A 24677-nucleotide genomic window follows, 5' to 3' on the forward strand; every position below is an offset into this window, starting at 1 on the left:
CTTGACTTCCAACTTGTTTTTTTTAAATGTTCCCTCACATTTTTGAACTCCTATACAGTTGGGGGGTGGAGCTCCTAATACACAGCTGCTGTTCCGTGGGTCTCTGGGTATCGGTTAATAGCACCCACGCGCAACCCCCCCCCAATACTGGTGCTGTTCTTGATGTCCAGGGTAAGACAGATACTAGGAGAAGAGAAGATCCCAGCATCCACTGTAGAGCTGTTGAACGCCATCGGTTCCAATAATGATCCCTGCTTTTATATCATGCCTTATCACTGAGGTGCAGTGAGTCGTCTTCTGTAGGACCTGTGGTTTCTTTCTCTTCCTGTGAGGAAATGATGGGCTTCCACTCAAAAGCAGGATGGCGCATTTGATATCAGGAGCTCAGAGTGGGGATATCACAGGCACCGACCCGTATCCCAGTGCTCAGAGTGGGGATATCACAGGCACCGACCCGTATCCCAGTGCTCAGAGTGGGGATATCACAGGCACCGACCCGTATCCCAGTGCTCAGAGTGGGGATATCACAGGCACCGACCCGTATCCTAGCGCTCAGAGTGGGGATATCACAGGCACCGACCCGTATCCTAGCGCTCAGAGTGGGGATATCACAGATACAGCCCCATATCCCAGCGCTCAGAGTGGGGATATCACAGATACAGACCCATATCCCAGCGCTCAGAGTGGGGATATCACAGATACAGACCCGTATCCCAGCGCACAGAGTGGGGATATCACAGACACAGACCCATATCCCAGTGCTCAGAGTGGGGATATCACAGGCACCGACCCGTATCCCAGTGCTCAGAGTGGGGATATCACAGGCACCGACCCGTATCCCAGTGCTCAGAGTGGGGATATCACAGGCACCGACCCGTATCCTAGCGCTCAGAGTGGGGATATCACAGGCACCGACCCGTATCCTAGCGCTCAGAGTGGGGATATCACAGATACAGCCCCATATCCCAGCGCTCAGAGTGGGGATATCACAGATACAGACCCATATCCCAGCGCTCAGAGTGGGGATATCACAGATACAGACCCGTATCCCAGTGCACAGAGTGGGGATATCACAGACACAGACCCATATCCCAGTGCTCAGAGTGGGGATATCACAGGCACCGACCCGTATCCCAGTGCTCAGAGTGGGGATATCACAGATACAGACCCGTATCCCAGTGCACAGAGTGGGGATATCACAGACACAGACCCATATCCCAGTGCTCAGAGTGGGGATATCACAGGCACCGACCCGTATCCCAGTGCTCAGAGTGGGGATATCACAGATACAGACCCATATCCCAGCGCTCAGAGTGGGGATATCACAGATACAGACCCGTATCCCAGTGCTCAGAGTGGGGATATCACAGACACAGACCCATATCCCAGTGCTCAGAGTGGGGATATCACAGGCACCGACCCGTATCCTAGCGCTCAGAGTGGGGATATCACAGGCACCGACCCGTATCCTAGCGCTCAGAGTGGGGATATCACAGGCACCGACCCGTATCCTAGTGCTCAGAGTGGGGATATCACAGACACAGACCCATATCCCAGTGCTGAGAGTGGGGATATCACAGGCACAGACCCATATCCCAGTGCTCAGAGTGGGGATATCACAGATACAGACCCGTATCCCAGAGCTCAGGGTGGGGATATCACAGATGCAGACCCGTGTCCTGGTGCCAAGTGTGGTGTTCTCTGTGGCGGCTGAATCCTGCCCCCTCTTGGGCTCCCTCAGGTTAGCTGGTGCCCTTCCTCATTCCCTTATGTTGATGTGATCAGTCCCTTCGGTTGTACAGTTACAGAGGCGATTGGCGGCTCTGCCTCTGTTAGAACAAGTGGAGACAGCTTGATGCTGGCATGTTGTACGTGACGACATAATACTGAAACTGCCCTTCTAGCCCATTCAAGCTACTGGCCAAAAGACTAGCACTGTAAGGAGATTTAAGATTGTGTGACTGGCTGCAGTGGGCTGCATAAACTGAGTGCTCTGGTTTCCTTTAAAGTAATTAAAGCCCAGTATACGTACAGAATGTCATGCGCTTGTGCGTACTTGTGCCTGTGCAGTGATGCTTCGATCTCAGAGGACACCCAAGCACCTCTGACTGGCCCGCTGTAACATTTAATTACACCTCTCCTAAGAATGAAAGGGGAAAAGCCCATCAGTACGCGCTCTGGACCGCTTCACCCACCACGGCAACTCCTACCGCCTGAAGGAACGAGGAGAGGCAATATAAACTAGAGGGCACAACTCTAATTGGGGTACAGGAATAGAAAGATCTGGAGGTATATGTGCACAAATCATTGAAGGTGGCAGGGCAGGTTGAGAAAGCGGTTAAAAAAGCAAACGGGATCCTGGGCTTTATAAATAGAGGCATAGAGTACAAAAGTATAGAATCATGATGAACCTTTATAAATCACTGGTTCGGCCACGACTGGAGTACTGTGTCCAGTTCTGGGCACCGCACTTTAGGAAAGATGTGAAGTCCTTAGAAAGGGTGCAGAAGGGATTTACTGGACTGATTCCAGGGATGAGGGACTTTAGTTACGTGGATAGACTGGAGAAGCTGGGGTTGTTCTCCTTGGAACAGAGAAGGTTGAGCGGAGATTTGATAGAGGTATTCAAAATCATGAAGGGTCTAGACAGAGTAGATACAGAGAAACTCTTCCCATTGGCAGAAGGGTCAAGAACCAGAGGACAGATTTAAGGTGATTGGCAAAAGAACCAAAGTTGACATGAGGAAAAACTTTTTTACACAGCGAGTGGTTAGGATCTGGAATGCACTGCCCAAGGGGGTGGTGGAGGCAGATTCAATCATGGCCTTCAAAAGGGAACTGGATAAGTACTTGAAAGGCAAAAATTTGCAGGGCTACGGGGATAGGGCGGGGGAGTGGGACTAGCTGGATTGCTCTTGCGTAGAACCGGCACGGACTCGATGGACCGAATGGCCTCCTTCCATGCTGTAACCTTTCTATGATTCTATTCTAAGGAAACCTCAGGTTGCAACTGCTGATATTCGTTTCACTATCTGTTCTCGATTTAGTGGCTAAAAAAGGTCAGATCAATTCCTCACAGTGAAGTGTCAGCCTTAAATAGCAGACAAGGATCACCCAGATTTTCTTCCTACCTCGCTGCTGTGGGCACTGGCTGCCCAAGTGCTCGTTCTTGCTCTGTCAGCCTGTACAGTGAATGCTGGCAGGCTATTTGACTGTGTAAGGCATCACAGTTTCCGAATACCCCAAATGGAGCGGGCTGCCTTCTTCGCATCAGCTGGGAGAATTTGACCAGCCTATAGCCGACGGCCTGACATGGGCTGGGCAGACAGGCCTCAAACAGGCCGCTTTTCCCTGATCTATTCCAAAAACACTTCATTCAGAAATGATACAAGTGCAAATGGGATGGATACAACCAAGAAAATAGCAGCTTGACAATCATTTCCTTGAGCTAAGCCAGGATGTTGGGTGGTAGAAACATGTTAGGGGAATGTCAACTGCTCTGAGAGCTTGGGTTGCCAACTCTGGTTAGAGGTATTCCAGGAGGTTTCATCACATGCCCTCCAAAACCTCCCACCCCCACCCCCACCCCCACCCCACTCCCGCCATTAGCCACCCGACACGTCCATCCTCACTGATCACCGCCTTCCCAGGTGAACAGACTCTTCATTACCCGATTGGATGATTCTTGACTGTCAGTCAAACAGCCTTTTTTTTTTCCCATCTCCGATATTTTTTATAACTAATAAACAAAAGAGTTTAAAGAAAATGAAAAAGCGCACAATTTTTTTTAATGCCCCTGTGATTTTTCTCCCGGGTTGTTCGCAGCAGTGTCTGGGAGATTAATCTTTCATTCCTGGAGGCTCCAGGACAATCCTGGAGGGTTGGCAACCCTACTGAGAGCAACAGCATCAATCTCTGTCGTGTGTGCTTCACCCTCACATGATCCAGTGTGACCTGTGACACTTGTGGTGAGCTTAACTTCTGCATTCTGCCTGACAACGCAAACTGTTGCAGTAATTCCCAGCGAAAGGGCAACAGACTTTGGCGACAGCTGTTAAACTGAATGTTTTTTTAAAAATATAAATTGTGTCTGGGAAATAACACTTACGGAAATCCCCATCCTCTGCTTGTTATTGATGGACGTTAGTTTTTAAAAAATCTTTCAGTAGCCAATGTACCCTCCAGAGTTATTGAAAATATTTTTAAAAAATCTTTCAGTAGCCAATGTACCCTCCAGAGTTATTGAAAATATTTTTTTTAATTAAAGTATCACCAAATAACCTTTTTTTAAATTAAAGAGCGAATCCATCCAAATGTGATTTAAAACATAAAATGGCTGCTGTGATCAGTCAGTCAGTCACAGGTAAGTACAATTTCCTTACTCATCTTAGAAAAACTACTGCTTTATAAGAACAGGTGTGTTACACCATTTGTAATGCCTGAACTGGATTTCTAAATGTTTAATAATTCTGTAACGTCAAATTTAGCTAGTTATCTCAAACATTCAGCCAGCAGAAATGGAAACCAGGCTGGTTGCCGTGGTAATCAGAAGTGTTAATTAGTTACCCCGAGAGTGAGTCGCAGCTGAGACATGCCAGTGTTGATACTCTATTTATGCAAATTTCTGTGGCTCTGAAACGATGGGAAAACCCCCAGGAAATCATTCAGTTGAAATGTCTAGTCATCGATATTGGCTGTCTTAGACTATCAACGAGAATTGTTTTCATTCGTTGTTGATAGCTACCTAATGTGGCTTAATTAAAATGAGAGGCATGTTGTTTGCCCACAATTCTAAGGGTGGGTCCAGTTTGAATCCTTCGGTGATTGATAGCTCAGCAAGCCAAACAACAACAAATGGCATTTATATAGTGCCTTCAATGTAGTAAGTGCTTCACAGGAGCGATTATCAAACAAAATTTGACACCGAACCAACATGAAATATTAGGACAGGTGACCAAAAGCTTGGTCAAAGAGGTAGGTTTTAAGGAGCGTCTTAAAGGCGAAGAGGGAGGTGGAGAGGTGGAGAGATTTAGGGATGGAATTCTAGAGCTTAGGGTCTAGGCAGCTGAAGGCACGGCCGCCTATGGTGGAGCGATTAAAATCGGGGATGCACAAAAGGCAAGAATTGGAGGAGCGCAGAGATCTCGGAGGGTTGTAGGGCTGGAGGAGGTTACAGAGATAGGGAGGGGCGAGGCCATGGAGGGATTTGAAAACAAGGATGAGAATGTTAAATTCAAGGTGTTGCTGGACTGGGAGCCAATGTAGGTCAGCGAACACAGGGGTAATGGGTGAACGGGACTTGGTGCGAGTTAGGATACGGGCAGCAGAGACTTGGATGAGCTCAAGTTTACGGAGGGTGGAAGGTGGGAGGCCGGCCAGGAGAGCATTGGAATAGTCGAGTCTAGAGGTAACAAAGGTATGGATGAGCTGAGGCAGGGGCAGAGACGGACAATGTTACAGAGGTGGAAGTAGGTGATCTTGATGATGGAGCGGATATGGGGTCGGAAGATCAGCTCATGGTTAAATAGGACTGTCTGGTTCAGCCTCAGACAGTGGCCAGGGAGAGGGATGGAGCCTGTGGCTAGAGATCGGAGTTTGGGGACCGAAGACAATGCTCAACCAATACTGGATGTCGGACAAGCAGCGTGACAAATCAGAGGCTGTAGAGGGGTCGAGAGGTGGCGGTGAGGTAGAGCTGGGTGTCGTCAGCGTACATGTGGAACCTGACGTCGTGTTTTCGGATGATGTCGCTGAGGGGCAGCATGTAGATGAGAAATAGGAGGGGGCCAAGGATAGATCCTTGGGGGACTCCAGAGATAATGGTGCTGGAGCGGGAAGAGAAGCCAGTGCAGGTGATTCAGTAAGGCAGGTGACAGAGGAGTTTGTCTTTCTCTCTCAGACAGAATTGGCAAAAGAGATCTAGCAGCAAGGAACAGAATGACCAGCTAGCTTTGGAATAGCTTAACTTGAAAGTGGGCCCACAAAGTCAGTAAAGTTGCATTACTTTTCATCATCCAAGGAGCACAGGAAGTCGTCCATGCTCACTGTCAAACGGTGTACTGTTCATACGTGTACTTTAAGTATAATAAACCAGTTGATTGGTTTGAAGTTGTGAGTAGTTTTTAGTGCTCTTCAGTGCAATTTTCTTAGAGAAGAGAATGCACTTTACAGCACATGCAACATTGCAGTAGTTGGTAGAAGGAACAAGTGCTCATGCTATTGTTTAACTAAATACAGTCCGCACCTTTATAGTGGGCGTGATGGTGTTAACGCAATTTGCCTGCTATGTGTGGTGGACAGTAAAACTGTAATAGATTGTATCTGGCCATCAGGATATTTTTCTGCGCATTGAGGAAAACTTTAACGTGCAAGTTTAAAAAACCAGGCTTGTTGCAGAACCCCTGAAGTCTCCACTTTCCAACTGCCTCTCGTAATTGTTAACAGCTGCATCCGAATCTGATCACTAAAGTGATCGCGCTTTAAGGAGGTGCGAAGAGCTGATTGAAGCTGCTTGACAACCTGACTTTGCCTGAAAACAGCAGAGCTTTTAAAATGGTAAGTCGAGAGGTTTAAGTAATTAATGTAATCTCTCTGTAACGAGGTGCGGAAAGCTTATCGAACGGCCCAAAATAGTCGGCGCACTCAATATGTCGTAAATGGCGCCTTTGTAATTGACTTCAGTGGTGATGGAAAATGGTTATTGTTAACTGCCAGGTATAAGCATGGGCGGTATAAGTGGTGGGGACTGTATTGTAAAAGGTGCACTCTGGCTCATAGAGGACATGTGGTCCACTTACAGGGGCGAGGCTCAAGTATAAACATCCTGTCTTGCTAAAGTTCCCACAGACTGACACTTACAACCTTCTAACTCCTATGTTCAACTTGAGTATCACCTTAGAAAAGAGCTACATAACCAAATTGACCTTTGATTAGTTAAAATCACCTGAAATGAGATTCTACTGATAAGATTTATAAGTTGGAAGATTTACAAAAGTTGAAGGTTTGGGAATGTTAGCATAAGTTTCACAGAAGTAGAGAGAGTTTAATTATTCTAAGAAACGTACAGTGTAAGGGTTCACTGAGGAAGTTACAGTCCATGCCAAGTTAGTTGAATTAGGAAGAAACAAGATGATGAGAACTTGCTGCAGAGATATCTCAAGAAACCAGCAACAGCCAGCTTCACAACCGCCCTGCTACTCACAGATGTTATATTGTTTTTATACTCAGGTCATCAAAAGTCAGCCTTGCTACTGAACGTCTACCAATGAGGCACTGAATATAGACTTAGAATTACATTTTCTAGTTTTAGTGATTTAAGTTCAGTTAGGGTGTTACTAAGTGAAGCCCATCCAATGGTGACATGTTGTGTTGTTTACAATTAGGTTACTGTTGGAGCTTATGATGATTTAGATCCCAATGATTGTTGTAAAGAATCACTTAACCGTACGATGGTACTGACTCCATCATTGCAATTGCAGTTTAATCAGGAAGTGTCAGTAATACATCTCTGCCCCCGACTCAGTCTGTGATGTCTCTGGTAAGTAACGTTTAAGTTGAACTGTGGTCCTGCTGTTGACTGATTTGATTTGGTCAATAATCGCTATCTTATGGTCGAGGTTATGTTGGGCGATCTGGAGCAAACCCATTCAGGCTGGGTATAAAAAAAAACCTCGACATAGATCCTGAACTACTTTCCTAGTGTGTACATTTTAGGGAAAGGAAGGGAGAGTAAGTTTGGTCTGATACCCTTTCACTTACACAAGCTACATGTGGAGATTTTTCAATACAATACTTCTGATGCATTGGGCGTGTTGTGTGGGAATAATGTTTGTCTCTTCCACACGGCATCGAGATAAATATAAGAGATGGACACGGGTTAAATAAAACCATGCCTATGATTTTCAACAGGCTTTTTAATTTATATGGCGGCCTTAGCTGCTTTGATCCAAATATAATTTTCTCTTCAGTTTCCCTTTACATGGTTCCATCTTTGTTTAATAAAAAAATCACTTCTGCACTCAGTGCCGTTCTCCCTCGGTCCTGAAGCACAGGATGTAAAATCATTTGCATACCTCAACGATTTACATTTTTGATTACCACTTTTTAAAACATTTTTTTTTAAGAAGTTCCATTCCTATGAAGAGGAGACTTGCTGTCTGCACCATGTCAAACCCGCGCACTACTGCAGGATGGGGTCCCCGTAGGCGCAGTTTTCCTCTATTGCCAGGTTGTAGAAGTTTCCTTTTCCTCCCTTGTAGGCACTGGTGACGATTTGCAGCCAACCTTTCTCCCCCTGAAACAGTAACCCACAGAGTTAATGTGGTGACGGCTGAGGGCAGCTATCAGCCACGGCGAGTAGAGCCTCTCTGTGAATGAGTTACATTTAGAAAAAATATAGAATTTAACTCGGGAGGCCTCCCCTGGTGGGGGCAGTGTTTTTTTAACTTAGCTAGAGGATAATGCATGTGGAAATCCATCATTGTGCTCAATTGTCTCCAAGACAAGCTACTGAGAAATCCATACTGGCAGAAGGTTAAAGGGTTAAATTATGGCCAAGTTGCATAAAATTGGTTTGTAGTCCCTTGAGTTTAGAAGGTTCTGGGGTGATCTAAGCGAGGTGTTTAAAATGACAAAGGGATTCAACAGGGTAGATACAGAGAAACTATTTCCTTTAGTGGGGGAATCCAGAACAAGAGGGCACAATCTTAAAATTAGAGCTCGGCCATTTAGAAGTGATATCAGGAAGCACTTCTTCCACACAAAGGGTAGTGGAAATATGGAACTCATTCCCCCAGAAGGGTGTGGGTGCTGGGGGACAAGTGAAATTTTCACAACTGAGATCGATAGATTTTTGTTAGGTAAGGGTAAGAAAGGATATGGATCAAAGGTGGGTAAATGGAGTTGAAGTACAGATCAGCCATGATCTGATTGAATGACAAAACAGGAGAAACTGGAGAAATTAATGGGACTAAAAGCCAACAAATCCCCTGGACCTGATGGCCTACATCCTGGGGTTCTAAAAGAGGTGGCTGCAGAGATAGTGGATGCATTGGTTGTGATCTTCCAAAATTCCCTAGATTCTAGAACAGTCCCAGTGGATTGGCAGGTAGCAAATGTAACCCCGCTATTCAAGAAAGGAGGGAGAGAGAAAACAGGAAACTACAGGCCAATTAGCCTGACATCAGTCTTCGGGAAAATGCTGGAATCCATTATTAAGGACGTGGCGACAGGGCACTTAGAAAATCATAATATGATTAGGCAGAGTCAACATGGTTTTATGAAAGGGAAATCGTGTTTGACAAATCTATTAAGAGTTTTTTGAGGATGTAACTAGCAGGCTAGATAAAGGGGAACCGGTGGATGTAGTATATTTGGATTTTTAAAAGGCATTCGATAAGGTGCCACACAAAAGGTTGTTACACAAGATAAGGGCTCATGGGGTTGGGGGTAATATATTAGCATGGATAGAGGGTTGGTTAACGGACAGAAAACAGAGAGTAGGAATAAATGGGTCATTTTCAGGTTGGCAGGCTATACCTAGTGGGGTGCAAGGATCAGTGCTTGGGCCTCAGTTATTTACAACCTATATTAATGACTTGGATGAAGGGACCGAGTTTGCTGACGATACAAAGTTAGTTGGGAAAGTAAACTGTGAGGAGGACACAGAGTCTGCAAAGGGATATAGACAGGTTAAGTGAGTGGGCAAGAAAGTGGCAGATGGAGTATAATGTGGGGAAATGAGGGTTATTTGCTTTGGTAGGAAGAATAGAAAAACACAATCTTTTTTAAATGGTGAGAAACTATTAAATGTTGGTGTTCACAGGGATTTGGGTGTCCTTGTACATGAGACACAGAAAGTTAACATGCAGGTACAGCAAGCAATTGGGAAGGCAAATGGTATGTTGGCCTTTATTGCAAGGGGGTTGGAGTACAAGAGTAAAGAAGTCTTGCTACAAATGTAGAGGGCTTTGGTGAGACCACACCTGGAGTACTGTGTACAGTTTTGGTCTCCTTACCTAAGGAAGGATACACTTGCCTTAGAGGTGGTGCAACACAGGTTCACTAGATTAATTCCTGGGATGAGGGGGTTGTCCTATGAGCAGAGATTGAGTGGAATGGGCCTATATTCTCTGGAGTTTAGAAGAATGAGAGGTGATATTATTGAAACGTATAAAATTCTTAGAGGGGTAGATGCTGAAAGGCTGTTTCCCCTGGCTGGAGAGTCTAGAACTAGGGGTCATAGTCGCAGGATAAGGGGTCGGCCATTTAGGACCGAGATGAAGAGGAATTTCTTCACTCAAAGGGTTGTGAGTCTTTGGAATTCTCTACCCCAGAGGGCTGTGGATGTTCAGTCGTTGAGTATATTCAAGTCTGAGGTCGATAGATTTTTGGACTCTGAGGGAATCAAGGGATATGGGGATCGGGCGGGAAAGTGGAGTTGAGGTCGAAGATCAGCCACGATCTTATTGAATGGCGGAGCAGGCCCTGGATATATCATCACGTGTTCTTCAGCTGGCCTGCAGTAGCTATTGTGTCAAGTCTCATGAGCTATATGCTAAACATCCACTTCCAGAAAGGACCTACACAGGACATCCTGTGACATGTCAGCCTCTTGCTGTTATAGAAGTCCAAGTCCAAAGTTCTTTGCCAGGCTTATGCATCACCAAGTACTTGCTCCAAGTCCTTATCTGAGGGACATTGGCAAAGAGATATGCCCACTGTGAGGCTCCCTCTCCCTCCAGAGAGCCCAATGACTGGATCCCTCTCTCCCAGCAACTGTTTCCCTTCTCTGTCACAAGCCATCTTGCTGACGCAGGGAGTGACTGAGCCCTACAGACAAGGAGGGTCCCAGGTTTGATTCCCAGTCTGTGCCAAGATAGCTGTTCTCAGCCACAATGGTGGGTAGTAGTGCTGCAATTGACCTCAGTGCCCCTGGGTTGGGGGTGTGGGGGAGGGGGAATACAAATGATTGAATCAGCCAGGGTTCCCACTCCTCCACAATTCAGCGCCTCCTGCTGGTAAGTGTACATGTGTGGCAGTCGGGTGAGGGCGGGATCAGTCTCACTTCTGAGGCCCCCTTGCAGTCTGATATTGAGTCTTAACTTTCAACTATGCAAAGGATAGAGAAGTACACATACTGGGCAGCAGGTTACAAGGCCCTTGGGTGTCACCCTTGAGTTAAAGGTAGGACTCTTGCCTCCGAGTCAAATGTTTGTGGGTTCCAGTCACTTGAACACATCTATGCTGACACTCCAGTGTAGAACTGGGGGAGTGCTGCACTGCTGGAGGTGCCGTCTTTCGTTTGAGACGTTAAACCATCTGCCCTCTCAGGTGGATGAAAAAGATCCCATGGCATTATTCAAAGAAGAGTAGGAGAGTTCTCCCTGGTTTCCTGGCCAATAATCACTAACAACCAACATCACTAAAACAGATTACCTGGTCATTATTTAATTGCTGTTTGTGGGACCTAGTGTCCTGGCCAATGTCTCTCCCTCAAACAAGATTATTAATGACCTGCAACACTCACTGTCCAAGCTCACCCATGGAGAATCACCACCTGGGTGAGGTACTGGAGGGAACTCGTTTAACCAGGTCCCAACTTGGTCAGAGCTCTCAGGGGAGGAGAGGGAAAAGGTTTGGAAATAAATACATTGTGAGGTGGGATAACGGACTCTATATCAAATGATGCCTGTCAATTACGGAGGCTTCTGGTAAGCTAGGCGATGCTGCATACTGGAACCTCCAAGTCACACGGATATAAAGTCAGAGGTTTTACACATCCTGGTCTCGGGGACGGTGGATTTAGCCATGCCCATTGACTTGTGAGTTACAGTCCCACTATAAACACGTTGGTCAGTTACAGTCCCAGTATAAACACGTTGGTCAGTTACAGTCCCAGTATAAACACATTGGTCAGTTACAGTCCCAGTATAAACACATTGGTCAGTTACAGTCCTATAAACACGTTGGTCAGTTAGTGTCCCAGTATAAACACGTTGGTCAGTTACAGTCCCAGTATAAACACATTGGTCAGTTGCAGTCCCAGTATAAACACATTGGTCAGTTACAGTCCTATAAACACGTTGGTCAGTTACAGTCCCAGTATAAACACGTTGGTCAGTTACAGTCCCTTTATAAACACGTTGGTCAGTTACAGTCCCAGTATAAACACGTTGGTCAGTTACAGTCCTATAAACACGTTGGTCAGTTACAGTCCCAGTATAAACACGTTGGTCAGTTACAGTCCCTTTATAAACACGTTGGTCAGTTACAGTCCCAGTATAAACACGTTGGTCAGTTACAGTCCTTCTATAAACATGTTGGTCAGTTACAGTCCCACTATAAACACGTTGGTCAGTTACAGTCCCAGTATAAACACGTTGGTCAGTTACAGTCCCTCTATAAACATGTTGGTCAGTTACAGTCCTATAAACACGTTGGTCAGTTACAGTCCCTCTATAAACACGTTGGTCAGTTACAGTCCCTCTATAAACACGTTGGTCAGTTACAGTCCCAGTATAAACACGTTGGTCAGTTACAGTCCCTCTATAAACACATTGGTCAGTTACAGTCCCTCTATAAACACGTTGGTCAGTTACAGTCCCAGTATAAACACGTTGGTCAGTTACAGTCCCTCTATAAACATGTTGGTCAGTTACAGTCCCTCTATAAACATGTTGGTCAGTTACAGTCCCTCTATAAACACGTTGGTCAGTTACAGTCCTATAAACACGTTGGTCAGTTACAGTCCCAGTATAAACACGTTGGTCAGTTACAGTCCCTTTATAAACACGTTGGTCAGTTACAGTCCCTCTATAAACACGTTGGTCAGTTACAGTCCCAGTATAAACACGTTGGTCAGTTACAGTCCTATAAACACGTTGGACAGTTACAGTCCTTCTATAAACACGTTGGTCAGTTACAGTCCTATAAACACGTTGGTCAGTTACAGTCCTTCTATAAACACGTTGGTCAGTTACAGTCCTATAAACATGTTGGTCAGTTACAGTCCCTCTATAAACACGTTGGTCAGTTACAGTCCCTCTATAAACACGTTGGTCAGTTACAGTCCCTCTATAAACACGTTGGTCAGTTACAGTCCCTCTATAAACACGTTGGTCAGTTACAGTCCCTCTATAAACACGTTGGTCAGTTATAGTCCTATAAACACGTTGGTCAGTTACAGTCCCTCTATAAACACATTGGTCAGTTACAGCGCCAATATAAACACGTTGGTCAGTTACAGTCCCTCTAGAAACATGTTGGTCAGTTACAGTCCTTCTATAAACACGTTGGTCAGTTACAGTCCCTCTATAAACACGTTGGTCAGTTACAGCCCCTTTATAAACACGTTGGTCAGTTACAGTCCTATAAACACGTTGGTCAGTTACAGTCCCTCTATAAACACATTGGTCAGTTACAGCGCCAATATAAACACGTTGGTCAGTTACAGTCCCTCTAGAAACACGTTGGTCAGTTACAGTCCCTCTATAAACACGTTGGTCAGTTACAGTCCCTCTATAAACACGTTGGTCAGTTACAGTCCCTCTATAAACACGTTGGTCAGTTACAGCGCCAATATAAACACGTTGGTCAGTTACAGTCCCTCTAGAAACATGTTGGTCAGTTACAGTCCTTCTATAAACACGTTGGTCAGTTACAGTCCCTCTATAAACACGTTGGTCAGTTACAGCCCCTTTATAAACACGTTGGTCAGTTACAGTCCTATAAACACGTTGGTCAGTTACAGTCCCTCTATAAACACATTGGTCAGTTACAGCGCCAATATAAACACGTTGGTCAGTTACAGTCCCTCTATAAACACGTTGGTCAGTTACAGTCCCTCTATAAACACGTTGGTCAGTTACAGTCCCTCTATAAACACGTTGATCAGTTACAGTCCCTCTATAAACACGTTGGTCAGTTATAGTCCTATAAACACGTTGGTCAGTTACAGTCCCTCTATAAACACATTGGTCAGTTACAGCGCCAATATAAACACGTTGGTCAGTTACAGTCCCTCTAGAAACATGTTGGTCAGTTACAGTCCTTCTATAAACACGTTGGTCAGTTACAGTCCCTCTATAAACACGTTGGTCAGTTACAGCCCCTTTATAAACACGTTGGTCAGTTACAGTCCCTCAATAAATACGTTGGTCAATTACAGTCCCACTATAAATACGTTGGTCAGTTACAGTCCCTCTTTTAACACGTTGGTCAGTTACAGTCCCTCTATAAACACATTGGTCAGTTACAGTCCCTCTATAAACACGTTGGTCAGTTACAGTCCCAGTATAAACACGTTGGTCAGTTACAGTCCCAGTATAAACACGTTGGTCAGTTACAGTCCCTCGATAAAAACGTTGGTCAGTTACAGTCCCACTACAAACACTTTGGTCAGTTACAGTCCCAGTATAAACACGTTGGTCAGTTACAGTCCCAGTATAAACACGTTGGTCAGTTACAGTCCCAGTATAAACACGTTGGTCAGTTACAGTCCCACTATAAACACGGTCAGTTGCAATCCCACTATAAACACATTGGTCAGTTACAGTCCTATAAACACGTTGGTCAGTTACAGTCCCTCTAGAAACACATTGGTCAGTTAGTGTCCCAGTATAAACACGTTGGTCAGTTACAGTCCCAGTATAAACACATTGGTCAGTTGCAGTCCCAGTATAAACACATTGGTCAGTTACAGTCCTATAAACACGTTGGTCAGTTACAGTCCCAGTATAAACACGTTGGTCAGTTACAGTCCCTTTATAAACACGTTGGTCAGTTACAGTCCCAGTATAAACACGTTGGTCAGTTACAGTCCTATAAACACGTTGGTCAGTTACAGTCCCAGTATAAACACGTTGGTCAGTTACAGTCCCTTTATAAACACGTTGGTCAGTTACAGTCCCAGTATAAACACGTTGGTCAGTTACAGTCCTTCTATAAACATGTTGGTCAGTTACAGTCCCACTATAAACACGTTGGTCAGTTACAGTCCCAGTATAAACACGTTGGTCAGTTACAGTCCCTCTATAAACATGTTGGTCAGTTACAGTCCTATAAACACGTTGGTCAGTTACAGTCCCTCTATAAACACGTTGGTCAGTTACAGTCCCTCTATAAACACGTTGGTCAGTTACAGTCCCTCTATAAACACGTTGGTCAGTTACAGTCCCTCTATAAACATGTTGGTCAGTTACAGTCCCTCTATAAACATGTTGGTCAGTTACAGTCCCTCTATAAACACGTTGGTCAGTTACAGTCCTATAAACACGTTGGTCAGTTACAGTCCCAGTATAAACACGTTGGTCAGTTACAGTCCCTTTATAAACACGTTGGTCAGTTACAGTCCCTCTATAAACACGTTGGTCAGTTACAGTCCCAGTATAAACACGTTGGTCAGTTACAGTCCTATAAACACGTTGGACAGTTACAGTCCTTCTATAAACACGTTGGTCAGTTACAGTCCTATAAACACGTTGGTCAGTTACAGTCCTTCTATAAACACGTTGGTCAGTTACAGTCCTATAAACATGTTGGTCAGTTACAGTCCCTCTATAAACACGTTGGTCAGTTACAGTCCCTCTATAAACACGTTGGTCAGTTACAGTCCCTCTATAAACACGTTGGTCAGTTACAGTCCCTCTATAAACACGTTGGTCAGTTACAGTCCCTCTATAAACACGTTGGTCAGTTATAGTCCTATAAACACGTTGGTCAGTTACAGTCCCTCTATAAACACATTGGTCAGTTACAGCGCCAATATAAACACGTTGGTCAGTTACAGTCCCTCTAGAAACACGTTGGTCAGTTACAGTCCTTCTATAAACACGTTGGTCAGTTACAGTCCCTCTATAAACACGTTGGTCAGTTACAGCCCCTTTATAAACACGTTGGTCAGTTACAGTCCTATAAACACGTTGGTCAGTTACAGTCCCTCTATAAACACATTGGTCAGTTACAGCGCCAATATAAACACGTTGGTCAGTTACAGTCCCTCTAGAAACACGTTGGTCAGTTACAGTCCCTCTATAAACACGTTGGTCAGTTACAGTCCCTCTATAAACACGTTGGTCAGTTACAGTCCCTCTATAAACACGTTGGTCAGTTACAGCGCCAATATAAACACGTTGGTCAGTTACAGTCCCTCTAGAAACATGTTGGTCAGTTACAGTCCTTCTATAAACACGTTGGTCAGTTACAGTCCCTCTATAAACACGTTGGTCAGTTACAGCCCCTTTATAAACACGTTGGTCAGTTACAGTCCTATAAACACGTTGGTCAGTTACAGTCCCTCTATAAACACATTGGTCAGTTACAGCGCCAATATAAACACGTTGGTCAGTTACAGTCCCTCTATAAACACGTTGGTCAGTTACAGTCCCTCTATAAACACGTTGGTCAGTTACAGTCCCTCTATAAACACGTTGATCAGTTACAGTCCCTCTATAAACACGTTGGTCAGTTATAGTCCTATAAACACGTTGGTCAGTTACAGTCCCTCTATAAACACATTGGTCAGTTACAGCGCCAATATAAACACGTTGGTCAGTTACAGTCCCTCTAGAAACATGTTGGTCAGTTACAGTCCTTCTATAAACACGTTGGTCAGTTACAGTCCCTCTATAAACACGTTGGTCAGTTACAGCCCCTTTATAAACACGTTGGTCAGTTACAGTCCCTCAATAAATACGTTGGTCAATTACAGTCCCACTATAAATACGTTGGTCAGTTACAGTCCCTCTTTTAACACGTTGGTCAGTTACAGTCCCTCTATAAACACATTGGTCAGTTACAGTCCCTCTATAAACACGTTGGTCAGTTACAGTCCCAGTATAAACACGTTGGTCAGTTACAGTCCCAGTATAAACACGTTGGTCAGTTACAGTCCCTCGATAAAAACGTTGGTCAGTTACAGTCCCACTACAAACACTTTGGTCAGTTACAGTCCCAGTATAAACACGTTGGTCAGTTACAGTCCCAGTATAAACACGTTGGTCAGTTACAGTCCCAGTATAAACACGTTGGTCAGTTACAGTCCCACTATAAACACGGTCAGTTGCAATCCCACTATAAACACATTGGTCAGTTACAGTCCTATAAACACGTTGGTCAGTTACAGTCCCTCTAGAAACACATTGGTCAGTTACAGTCCCTCTAGAAACACGTTGGTCAGTTACAGCGCCAATATAAACACGTTGGTCAGTTACAGCGTCAATATAAACACGTTGGTCAGTTGCAGTCCCTCTGTAAACACGTTGGTCAGTTACAGTCCCTCTAGAAACACGTTGGTCAGTTACAGTCCCTCTAGAAACACGTTGGTCAGTTACAGTCCCTCTGTAAACACGTTGGTCAGTTACAGTCCCTCTATAAACACGTTGGTCAGTTACAGTCCCTCTATAAACACGTTGGTCAGTTACAGTCCCACTACAAATACGTTGGTCAGTTACAGTCACTCTATAAACTCATTGGTCAGTTAGCCTCAGAATAAAACTGCTGATGTCTTTTACGTCCAACCTCAGAGAACATCCTTTACATTACCCCTTTGCCGCCCCCTCCCCCCCCTCCCCCCCGTCCATACTCAACACCCCACCCAAGACAACCAACAATACCCAGCTGCTGAACTGCTTTAGAATACGATGACGGATCTGGGCAGCACTTACCCATGGTTCTCCCCAGGAGTTGCGCACAATCCAGTATTCAACTCCGGTCTTGTCCACGCCCCAGCCTGCCACCGACACAATATGGTTTATGACAGACGTTGGTTGGAACTCCATATACAATCCTCCAGTGTAGGCGTCCAGCTTCTCTGTGGCCATAATGCCACAACTACAAGGAATCAGATGAAACATTCACGAAACACAACCAGTTCTGATATGGAGTCTCAACTTTCAAACAAGCACAGGACAGAGAAGTACACATACCAGGCAGTAGGTTTATAAGGCCCTTGGATGTCAGCCATGGGTCAGAGGTAGGACTCTCGCCTCTAAGTCAAATGGTTGTGGGTTCAAGCCCCACTCGAGCATTTTTTTTTCATTCGTTCATGGGATGTGGGCATCGCTGGCAACGCCAGCATTTATTGCCCATCCCTAATTGCCCTTGAGAAGGTGGTGGTGAGCTGCCTTCTTGAACCACTGCAGTCCGTGTGGGGAAGGTTCTCCCACAGTGCTGTTAGGAAGGAAGTTGCAGGATTTTGACCCAGCGACGATGAAGGAACGGCGATATATTTCCAAGTCGGGATGGTGTGTGACTTGGAGGGGAATGTACAGGTGGTGTTGTTCCCATGTGCCTGCTGCCCTTGTCCTTCTAGGTGGTGGAGGTCACGGGTTTGGGAGGTGCTGCAATGAATTCTGTAGGTGGCACACACTGCAGCCACGGTGAGCCGGTGGTGAAGGGAGTGAATGTTTAGGGTGGTGGATGGGGTGCCAATCAAGTGGGCTGCTTTGTCCTGGATGGTGTCGAGCTTCTTGAGTGTTGTTGGAGCTGCACTCATCCAGGCAAGTGGAGAGTATTCCATCACACTCCTGACTTGTGCCCTGTAGATGTTGGAAAGGCTTTGGGGAATGAGGAGGTGAGTCACTCACTGCAGAATACCCAGCCTCTGACCTGCTGTTGTAGCCACAGTATTTATGTGGCTGGTCCAGTTAAGTTTCTGGTCAGTGGTGACCCCCAGGATGTTGATGGGGTATTCGGTGATGGTAATGCCGTTGAATGTCAAGTGGAGGTGGTTAGACTCTCCCCTGTTGGAGATGGTTATTGCCTGGCACTTGTCTGGCCCGAATGTCACTTGCCACTTATCAGCCCAATCCTGGATGTTGTCCAGGTCTTGCTGCATGCGGGCTTGGACTGCTTCATTATCTGAGGGGTTGCGAATGGTACTGAACACTGTGCAATCATCAGCGAACATCCCCATTTCTGACCTTATGATGGAGGGAGGTCATTGATGAAGCAGCTGAAGATGGTTGGGCCTAGGACCTTGCTGTGTGCAAACTGGCTGCCATGTTTCCATACATTGCGACAGTGACTACATTTTAAAAGTACTTCATTGGTTGTGGAGCGCTATTGGACACCCTGAGGTTGTGAAAGGTGCTGTATAAATGCACGTCTTTCTTTCAGGAGGCTGGCTTATCTCACTCAGCGTAGCAACCTCCAAATTTGAGCCTGAGGAAGCAGGAATTGCCAGTGTAGGAAGTCTCCACCAATGGATTCGCCCTTTGTTTCAATGGCTTTGCTTTTGGTGGGTGGAGGCTCTGACATCCCCCTCCCCCCCCCACCTCAAAACAAGGGCTCTGGAAACTCCAGTGTAAAGGCCAGGACCCTGCATCTCCTGGTCCCGGCGGAGTTTACGGCCATTCCACTGGACTCCCACCAGAGTTACGGTGAACATCTGCCCGAACAGCTGAGCAACTCTGGGGCCTCTGTCAGGCAAAGGGACACTACTGCACTGGACTGATAAAAGGCAAGAGATTTATGACTATTTAAATGCTATTATAGCATCAGTGATAAATTGAGATGGGTTTTCAAAGGTCTGAAATGCCATTTGTAAAGGAATGCTCTGTTAATACTAAAATCCTTGGCCTTCCTTTCAAACAATGCTAAACAAATCGCAGTGTGAATCGGGGATCCATGACTACAGACCATAACAGCCCTGGCTCAGTGGGTAGCACTCTCGTCTCTGAGTCAGAAGAGCGTGGCTTCAAGTTCCACACCAGAGACTTGAGCACAAAATCCATGCTGACACTCCAGTGCAGTCTTTTGGATAAGACATTAAACCAGGGCCCCATCTGCCCTCTCAGATGGACGTAAACGATCCCATGCCATTATTCAAAATGTTCCGGTGTCCTGGCCAATATTTATTCCTCAACCAACATCACTGAAACTAATTGTCTGGTCATTATCTCATTACTGTTTGTGGGACCTTGCTGTGTGCAAATTGGCTGCCACGTTTCCTACATTACAACAGTGACTACACTTAAAAAGTACTTCATTGGCTGTATTGCGCTTTGGGACGCCCTGAGGTCGTGAAAGTCTTTCTTTCCAATCGTTACCACAAGCAAAACAGAAACATAGTGGATGTTGGTTTACAGCACCTAGGCATGGCCATTGTAACTTGACACAAGGCTTGGTGCAGGCTCCTGACCCTGCCACTAGCTTCCCCCAACACCCAGTAGAGCTGCCCTGTATGTGCCACTAGAGGTGGAGGCTCCTGGGGACACAGGGAGGTTTATACCAGCTCCTTATTGTCCGTGTTTTAGTGGGATAGGATTATGGGTAGCTTTTCCCACTCGTATGGTAACAGGAAGGAAAGTTCTAGACAAAATGTCTGCCCCCAGACAGCCTCTAATTACTAGGTTTAAATTATAAACCAGAGCAACAAGACTGAGATACAGATGTGAATGTACAACTATCTGCTTTTAAAACATGAAGGATATGGAGTAATTTGGCAGAATGCACCTCTCCTTTTAACATATCACACTCTATGAACATGTAGTCATCTGATTGGATAGTTTAATAGCTAATCGAGTAGTAAAAATATTGAAAGTAAACTGGATTGGATGGTGTGGTAGTCAGCCAATCGGAGCAGGTCCCAGCTCTAACCTGTGCTGAGTTAGTTGATCACAACCAGTGTTGTGTAATGCACTATAATTGGCCTCAGTGCCCCAGTCGAGGGGGGGGGGGGGGGTAAAAAATAGCACAACCTGGCTTCGTCCTGCTGACTGTTGGAGACCGCGGTGGGTGGAAATTGAGTGAGGACAGGGTGAGGCTCAGGTGCAGTGCCTCATGTGGTTAAATAGCCTGGCAATTCTCAATGTCAACGCTCCTGCATGAAGAATGGCCACTTGCCTGAGGTAACAGAAAGCTACTGGAATCCATGGGACTACACCTCAGCGTCAATCAATGTCTTCAGGGCAGAGGGGAGAAAAGTGGGAGCAAAAAAAACTGACCTGACCGATTGAATACTTTGAACTTAAAAGGATGGCTCCCTGCCTGGTTACACTGTCACTTTAATGAGCCACATGAATCAACCCACAATGAGTGGAAACGTCTGCTTGAAAACTCCCGGCTCCGACTCCGAGTGGACCAGCAATTGTTGTACTGAGGTTTCCTTCACACCTGATCATTCAGTGAGTCTGACATTTTATACCATCCCTACAAGAACAACATTGTAGGAAGGGATGGACCAGATCAAATGCCATACCTGATTGGACCGTTGGCGTAAATCTCCGCCATCATCTTCTCCCGCCCACTGACAGGGCCGTAGTCACCGACCTTCCAGAGCGTGTAATTCTGGATCACGTGGCAGACATTAAAGGTCGTGCAGGTACCGCACTGGTTAAATGGCAAACAACCTAAAGGCGGGGCAAGGAAACACGAGCAAGAGTCAAGCTGACATTGAATGTTTCGATGCTGTTTGCTTCTGCTGCTCCGCGAAGCGGTTTCTTTGCTGTTGCATTTACGTTGGTCGTCAACTGTCTTAGAAAGGGCCAATCTCCAACTGATATACATCTGAACTGCTCGCTATGGCTCAACAACCCAGAATAACCTCTGGCAGCCAAAACAAACAGGTTTTCTAGAAAAGAGAAGCTGAGGGGTGACCCAATCGAGGTCTTGAAGATTATGAAAGGGTTTGATAGGGTAGATGTAGAGAAGATGTTTCCACTTGCGGGGGTGACCAAAACTGGGGGCATAAATATAAGATAGTCACTAATAAATCCAATAGGGAATTCAGGTAAAACTTCTTTCCTCAGACAGTGGTTAAAATGTGGAACTCGCTACCACAAGGAGTAGTTGAGGCAAATAGCATAGATGAATTTAAGGGGAAGCTGGATAAACACATGAGGGAGAAAGGAATAGAAGGATATGCTGATGGGGTTAGATGAAGAGGGAGGAGGCTCGTGTGGAGCATAAACACCGGCATGGACCTGTTGGGCCGAATGGCCTGTTTCTGTGCTGTAGATTCTATGTAATTCTATGTAAGTGCTTCAGGTGGAAGTGGGCTAATAAACATAATCAATGTACCTTAAATTGGTTTTACTGTGAGCAGGTTCTAGTGTATTCCAGGCCTACTCACCCTAATCCCATCAGTGTAATACAGGGTGAAGGACACCGCACTCTGAGAACGTTACCTTGGTCCTTGGCCTGGTAGTTATTGCAGGTCTCATCTGGAATGCCGTGCGTATTTGCATATTCCCACACTCCGGTGTGATCTCCGCCCTCACAGGAGCCTGAATTACCGCAGTCAATGACATTCTGCACAGACAGGTATGCAGATGGCCAGGTCCCTTTACGTTTAATATTGATCCGATCTGAAAAGAAAAGGTGCTGTTTGTTAGACAAATCATGGGGAGTGGAAGCTGCGACCGAGGGGAGTGGGAGCTGCGACCGAGGGGAGTGGGAGCTGCGACCGAGGGGAGTGGGAGCTGCGACCGAGGGGAGAGGGAAGAGCGATTGTGCAGTGAGAGCTGCGAGGGTGCAGTGGGTTATCACACTGGACTTTCACTTCTGGATCTGGGGTAAAATGGAATGAAAGTCTCCTCTGTCTGCTGGCGATGAGGGAGCTGTGTGAAATGAGTTTGGCAGTGCCAACCCCATTCTTAATTGGCATAGGAGGAGGCTCGTGTGGAGCATAAACACCGGCATGGACCATTTGGGCCGAATGGCCTGTTTCTGTGCTGTACATTCTGTGTAATTCTATGTAACCCATAGTGCAAAGCTGCAGTATTTCACCACTAAAAAGAAAGACTTGCATTTATATAGAGCCTTTCACGACCTCAGGATATCCCAAAGAGCTTTACAACCAATGAAGTACTTTTTGAAGTGTAGTCACTGTTGCAATGTAGGAAATGAGCCACCATCACAGAAGCCAGTCTTCAGCCAATTCGATTCACTCCACATGATATCAAGAAACGGCTGAGTGCACTGGATACAGCAAAGGCTACGGGCCCCGACAACATCCCGGCTGTAAACTGAAGACGTGCTCCAGAACTAGCCGCGCCTTTAGCCAAACTGTTCCAATACAGCTACAACACTGGCATCTACCCGACAAAGTAGAAAATTGCCCAGGTATGTCCTGTCCACAAAAAACAGGACAAATCCAATCCCGCCAATTACCACCTCATCAGTCTACTCTCAATCATCAGCGAAGTGATGGAAGGTGTCGTCGACAGTGCTATCAAGCGGCACTTACTCACCAATTCATTGCTTAACCTTACTCACCACTCATCCGATAAAACTTTCCCCTCCCCATGAATTGCTCATCGATGTTCAGTTTGGGTTCCACCAGGACCACTTGGCTCCAGACCTCATTACAGCCTTGGTCCAAACATGGACAAAAGAGCTGAATTCCAGAGGTGAGGAACTAACAGGAACAGGAGTAGGCCATTCAGCCCCTCGAGCTGCTCCGCCATTCAATTAGATCATGGCTGATCTGTACCTCAACTCCATTTACCCACCTTTGCTCCATATTCATTACCTAACAAAAATCTAGTGATCTCAGTCTTGAAAGCTCCAATTGACCCCCACCATCCACAGCCTTTTGGGAGAAAGCGTTCCAGATTTCCACTGCCCTTTGTGTGAAAAAATGCTTCCTGATTTCAGTCCTGAATGGCCTGGCTTTAATTCTAAATCTGTCCTGCCACCTTCAAAGATTTGTGTACAAGGGAAAGAACATGGTACAAGGAGCTGGAACATGGTACAAGGGGCTGTACATGGCACAGAGGGTAAACTAATTAATTCCAGCAGTCCTTCTTAGTGTGTGGCTACATTAGATCCATTGCACAAATACAACTTCCATTAGTTTCCTCTCACTGTAAGGAGGCTCGGACTGACAGCTTTCCCGCCCGGTGCCCCCCAAATGCTTCAGGATATTTGGTCTTTTTCCAGTATTCTCACCGTCTGCCCTGGTGGCAATGAATCTTACTGGGTTAGAGTTCGAACGGATACCACATAATGTACCTCTGGAACATTACCCAGTTCATCATTCTTCACGTTTGAGCCTTGACACCAATCCCGAGGGACATCACAGTCGAGCCTTATACCGTCATCATGTCCAGGAGCGGCCACTGGATAGTGATCAGCAGGAACCCTGGACGATTTTGCCATTCCCAACCCGGAGGCTCTAAAGGCCAAATGTAGCCCCTTGGACTGCTGCTCCTGGTGAGATGGGCTAATTCAGCAGAGACTGGGAATTGAACCCCAGACTTTCCTCGCTTTGTGTCGCTCGGTTACAAGCCAATCTTACCAACTGAGCCATCGCGACAGAGCCTGAAGGATATTTCAGTGAAGGGCAGATCATACCTGCCATAGCGCTGGTGCTCCCGTGAGCCCAGCATGATCCGCAGTACTGGGGGATGTGTTGGTTCCTGGTGGTGCTGACGAAGTTGGTGCCATTTACGTTACGCCAGTCCCATGCCTTTGGCAAAGCAGCAATGGACAGGTATTCATGGGGGCGAGGGTAAGACCTGGGTGGGGGGGGGGGGGGAAAGAACAAGTGAAACAATAGGAATTCCAAGAGTGTCCGAGTCTGACTTTAACCAACAGCATTAAACTAGAAAATGCACGTAACAAACAGAGTTTTGTTGTGAGATCCGTTGATCCATCTTTACCACAATAAGTTAGCAGTGGAGATAAATGAATTTCCTACATTATCTTTATAGACCAAAGAATCTTTGTAAAAT

General features: G+C 45.9%; 1 protein-coding gene across 1 annotated transcript in view; it reads right to left on the reverse strand.

The window, feature by feature from the left end:
- Nucleotides 1-7876: 7876 nt before the first annotated feature.
- ctsz (cathepsin Z) overlaps nt 7877-24677 on the reverse strand; it is a 30552-nt gene continuing 13751 nt past the window's right edge. The window contains exons 2-6 of the mRNA XM_068000673.1: nt 24298-24461; nt 22128-22307; nt 21200-21350; nt 17664-17829; nt 7877-8293 (exon numbers count right to left, since the gene is read on the reverse strand). Coding sequence (XP_067856774.1) covers nt 8180-8293; nt 17664-17829; nt 21200-21350; nt 22128-22307; nt 24298-24461 — 775 coding nt within the window. The 3' untranslated portion in view covers nt 7877-8179. The remainder of the gene's footprint in view (nt 8294-17663; nt 17830-21199; nt 21351-22127; nt 22308-24297; nt 24462-24677) is intronic.

This window comes from Heptranchias perlo, chromosome 19 (genome assembly GCF_035084215.1).
Source record: "Heptranchias perlo isolate sHepPer1 chromosome 19, sHepPer1.hap1, whole genome shotgun sequence".
Classification (NCBI taxonomy): domain Eukaryota; kingdom Metazoa; phylum Chordata; class Chondrichthyes; order Hexanchiformes; family Hexanchidae; genus Heptranchias; species Heptranchias perlo.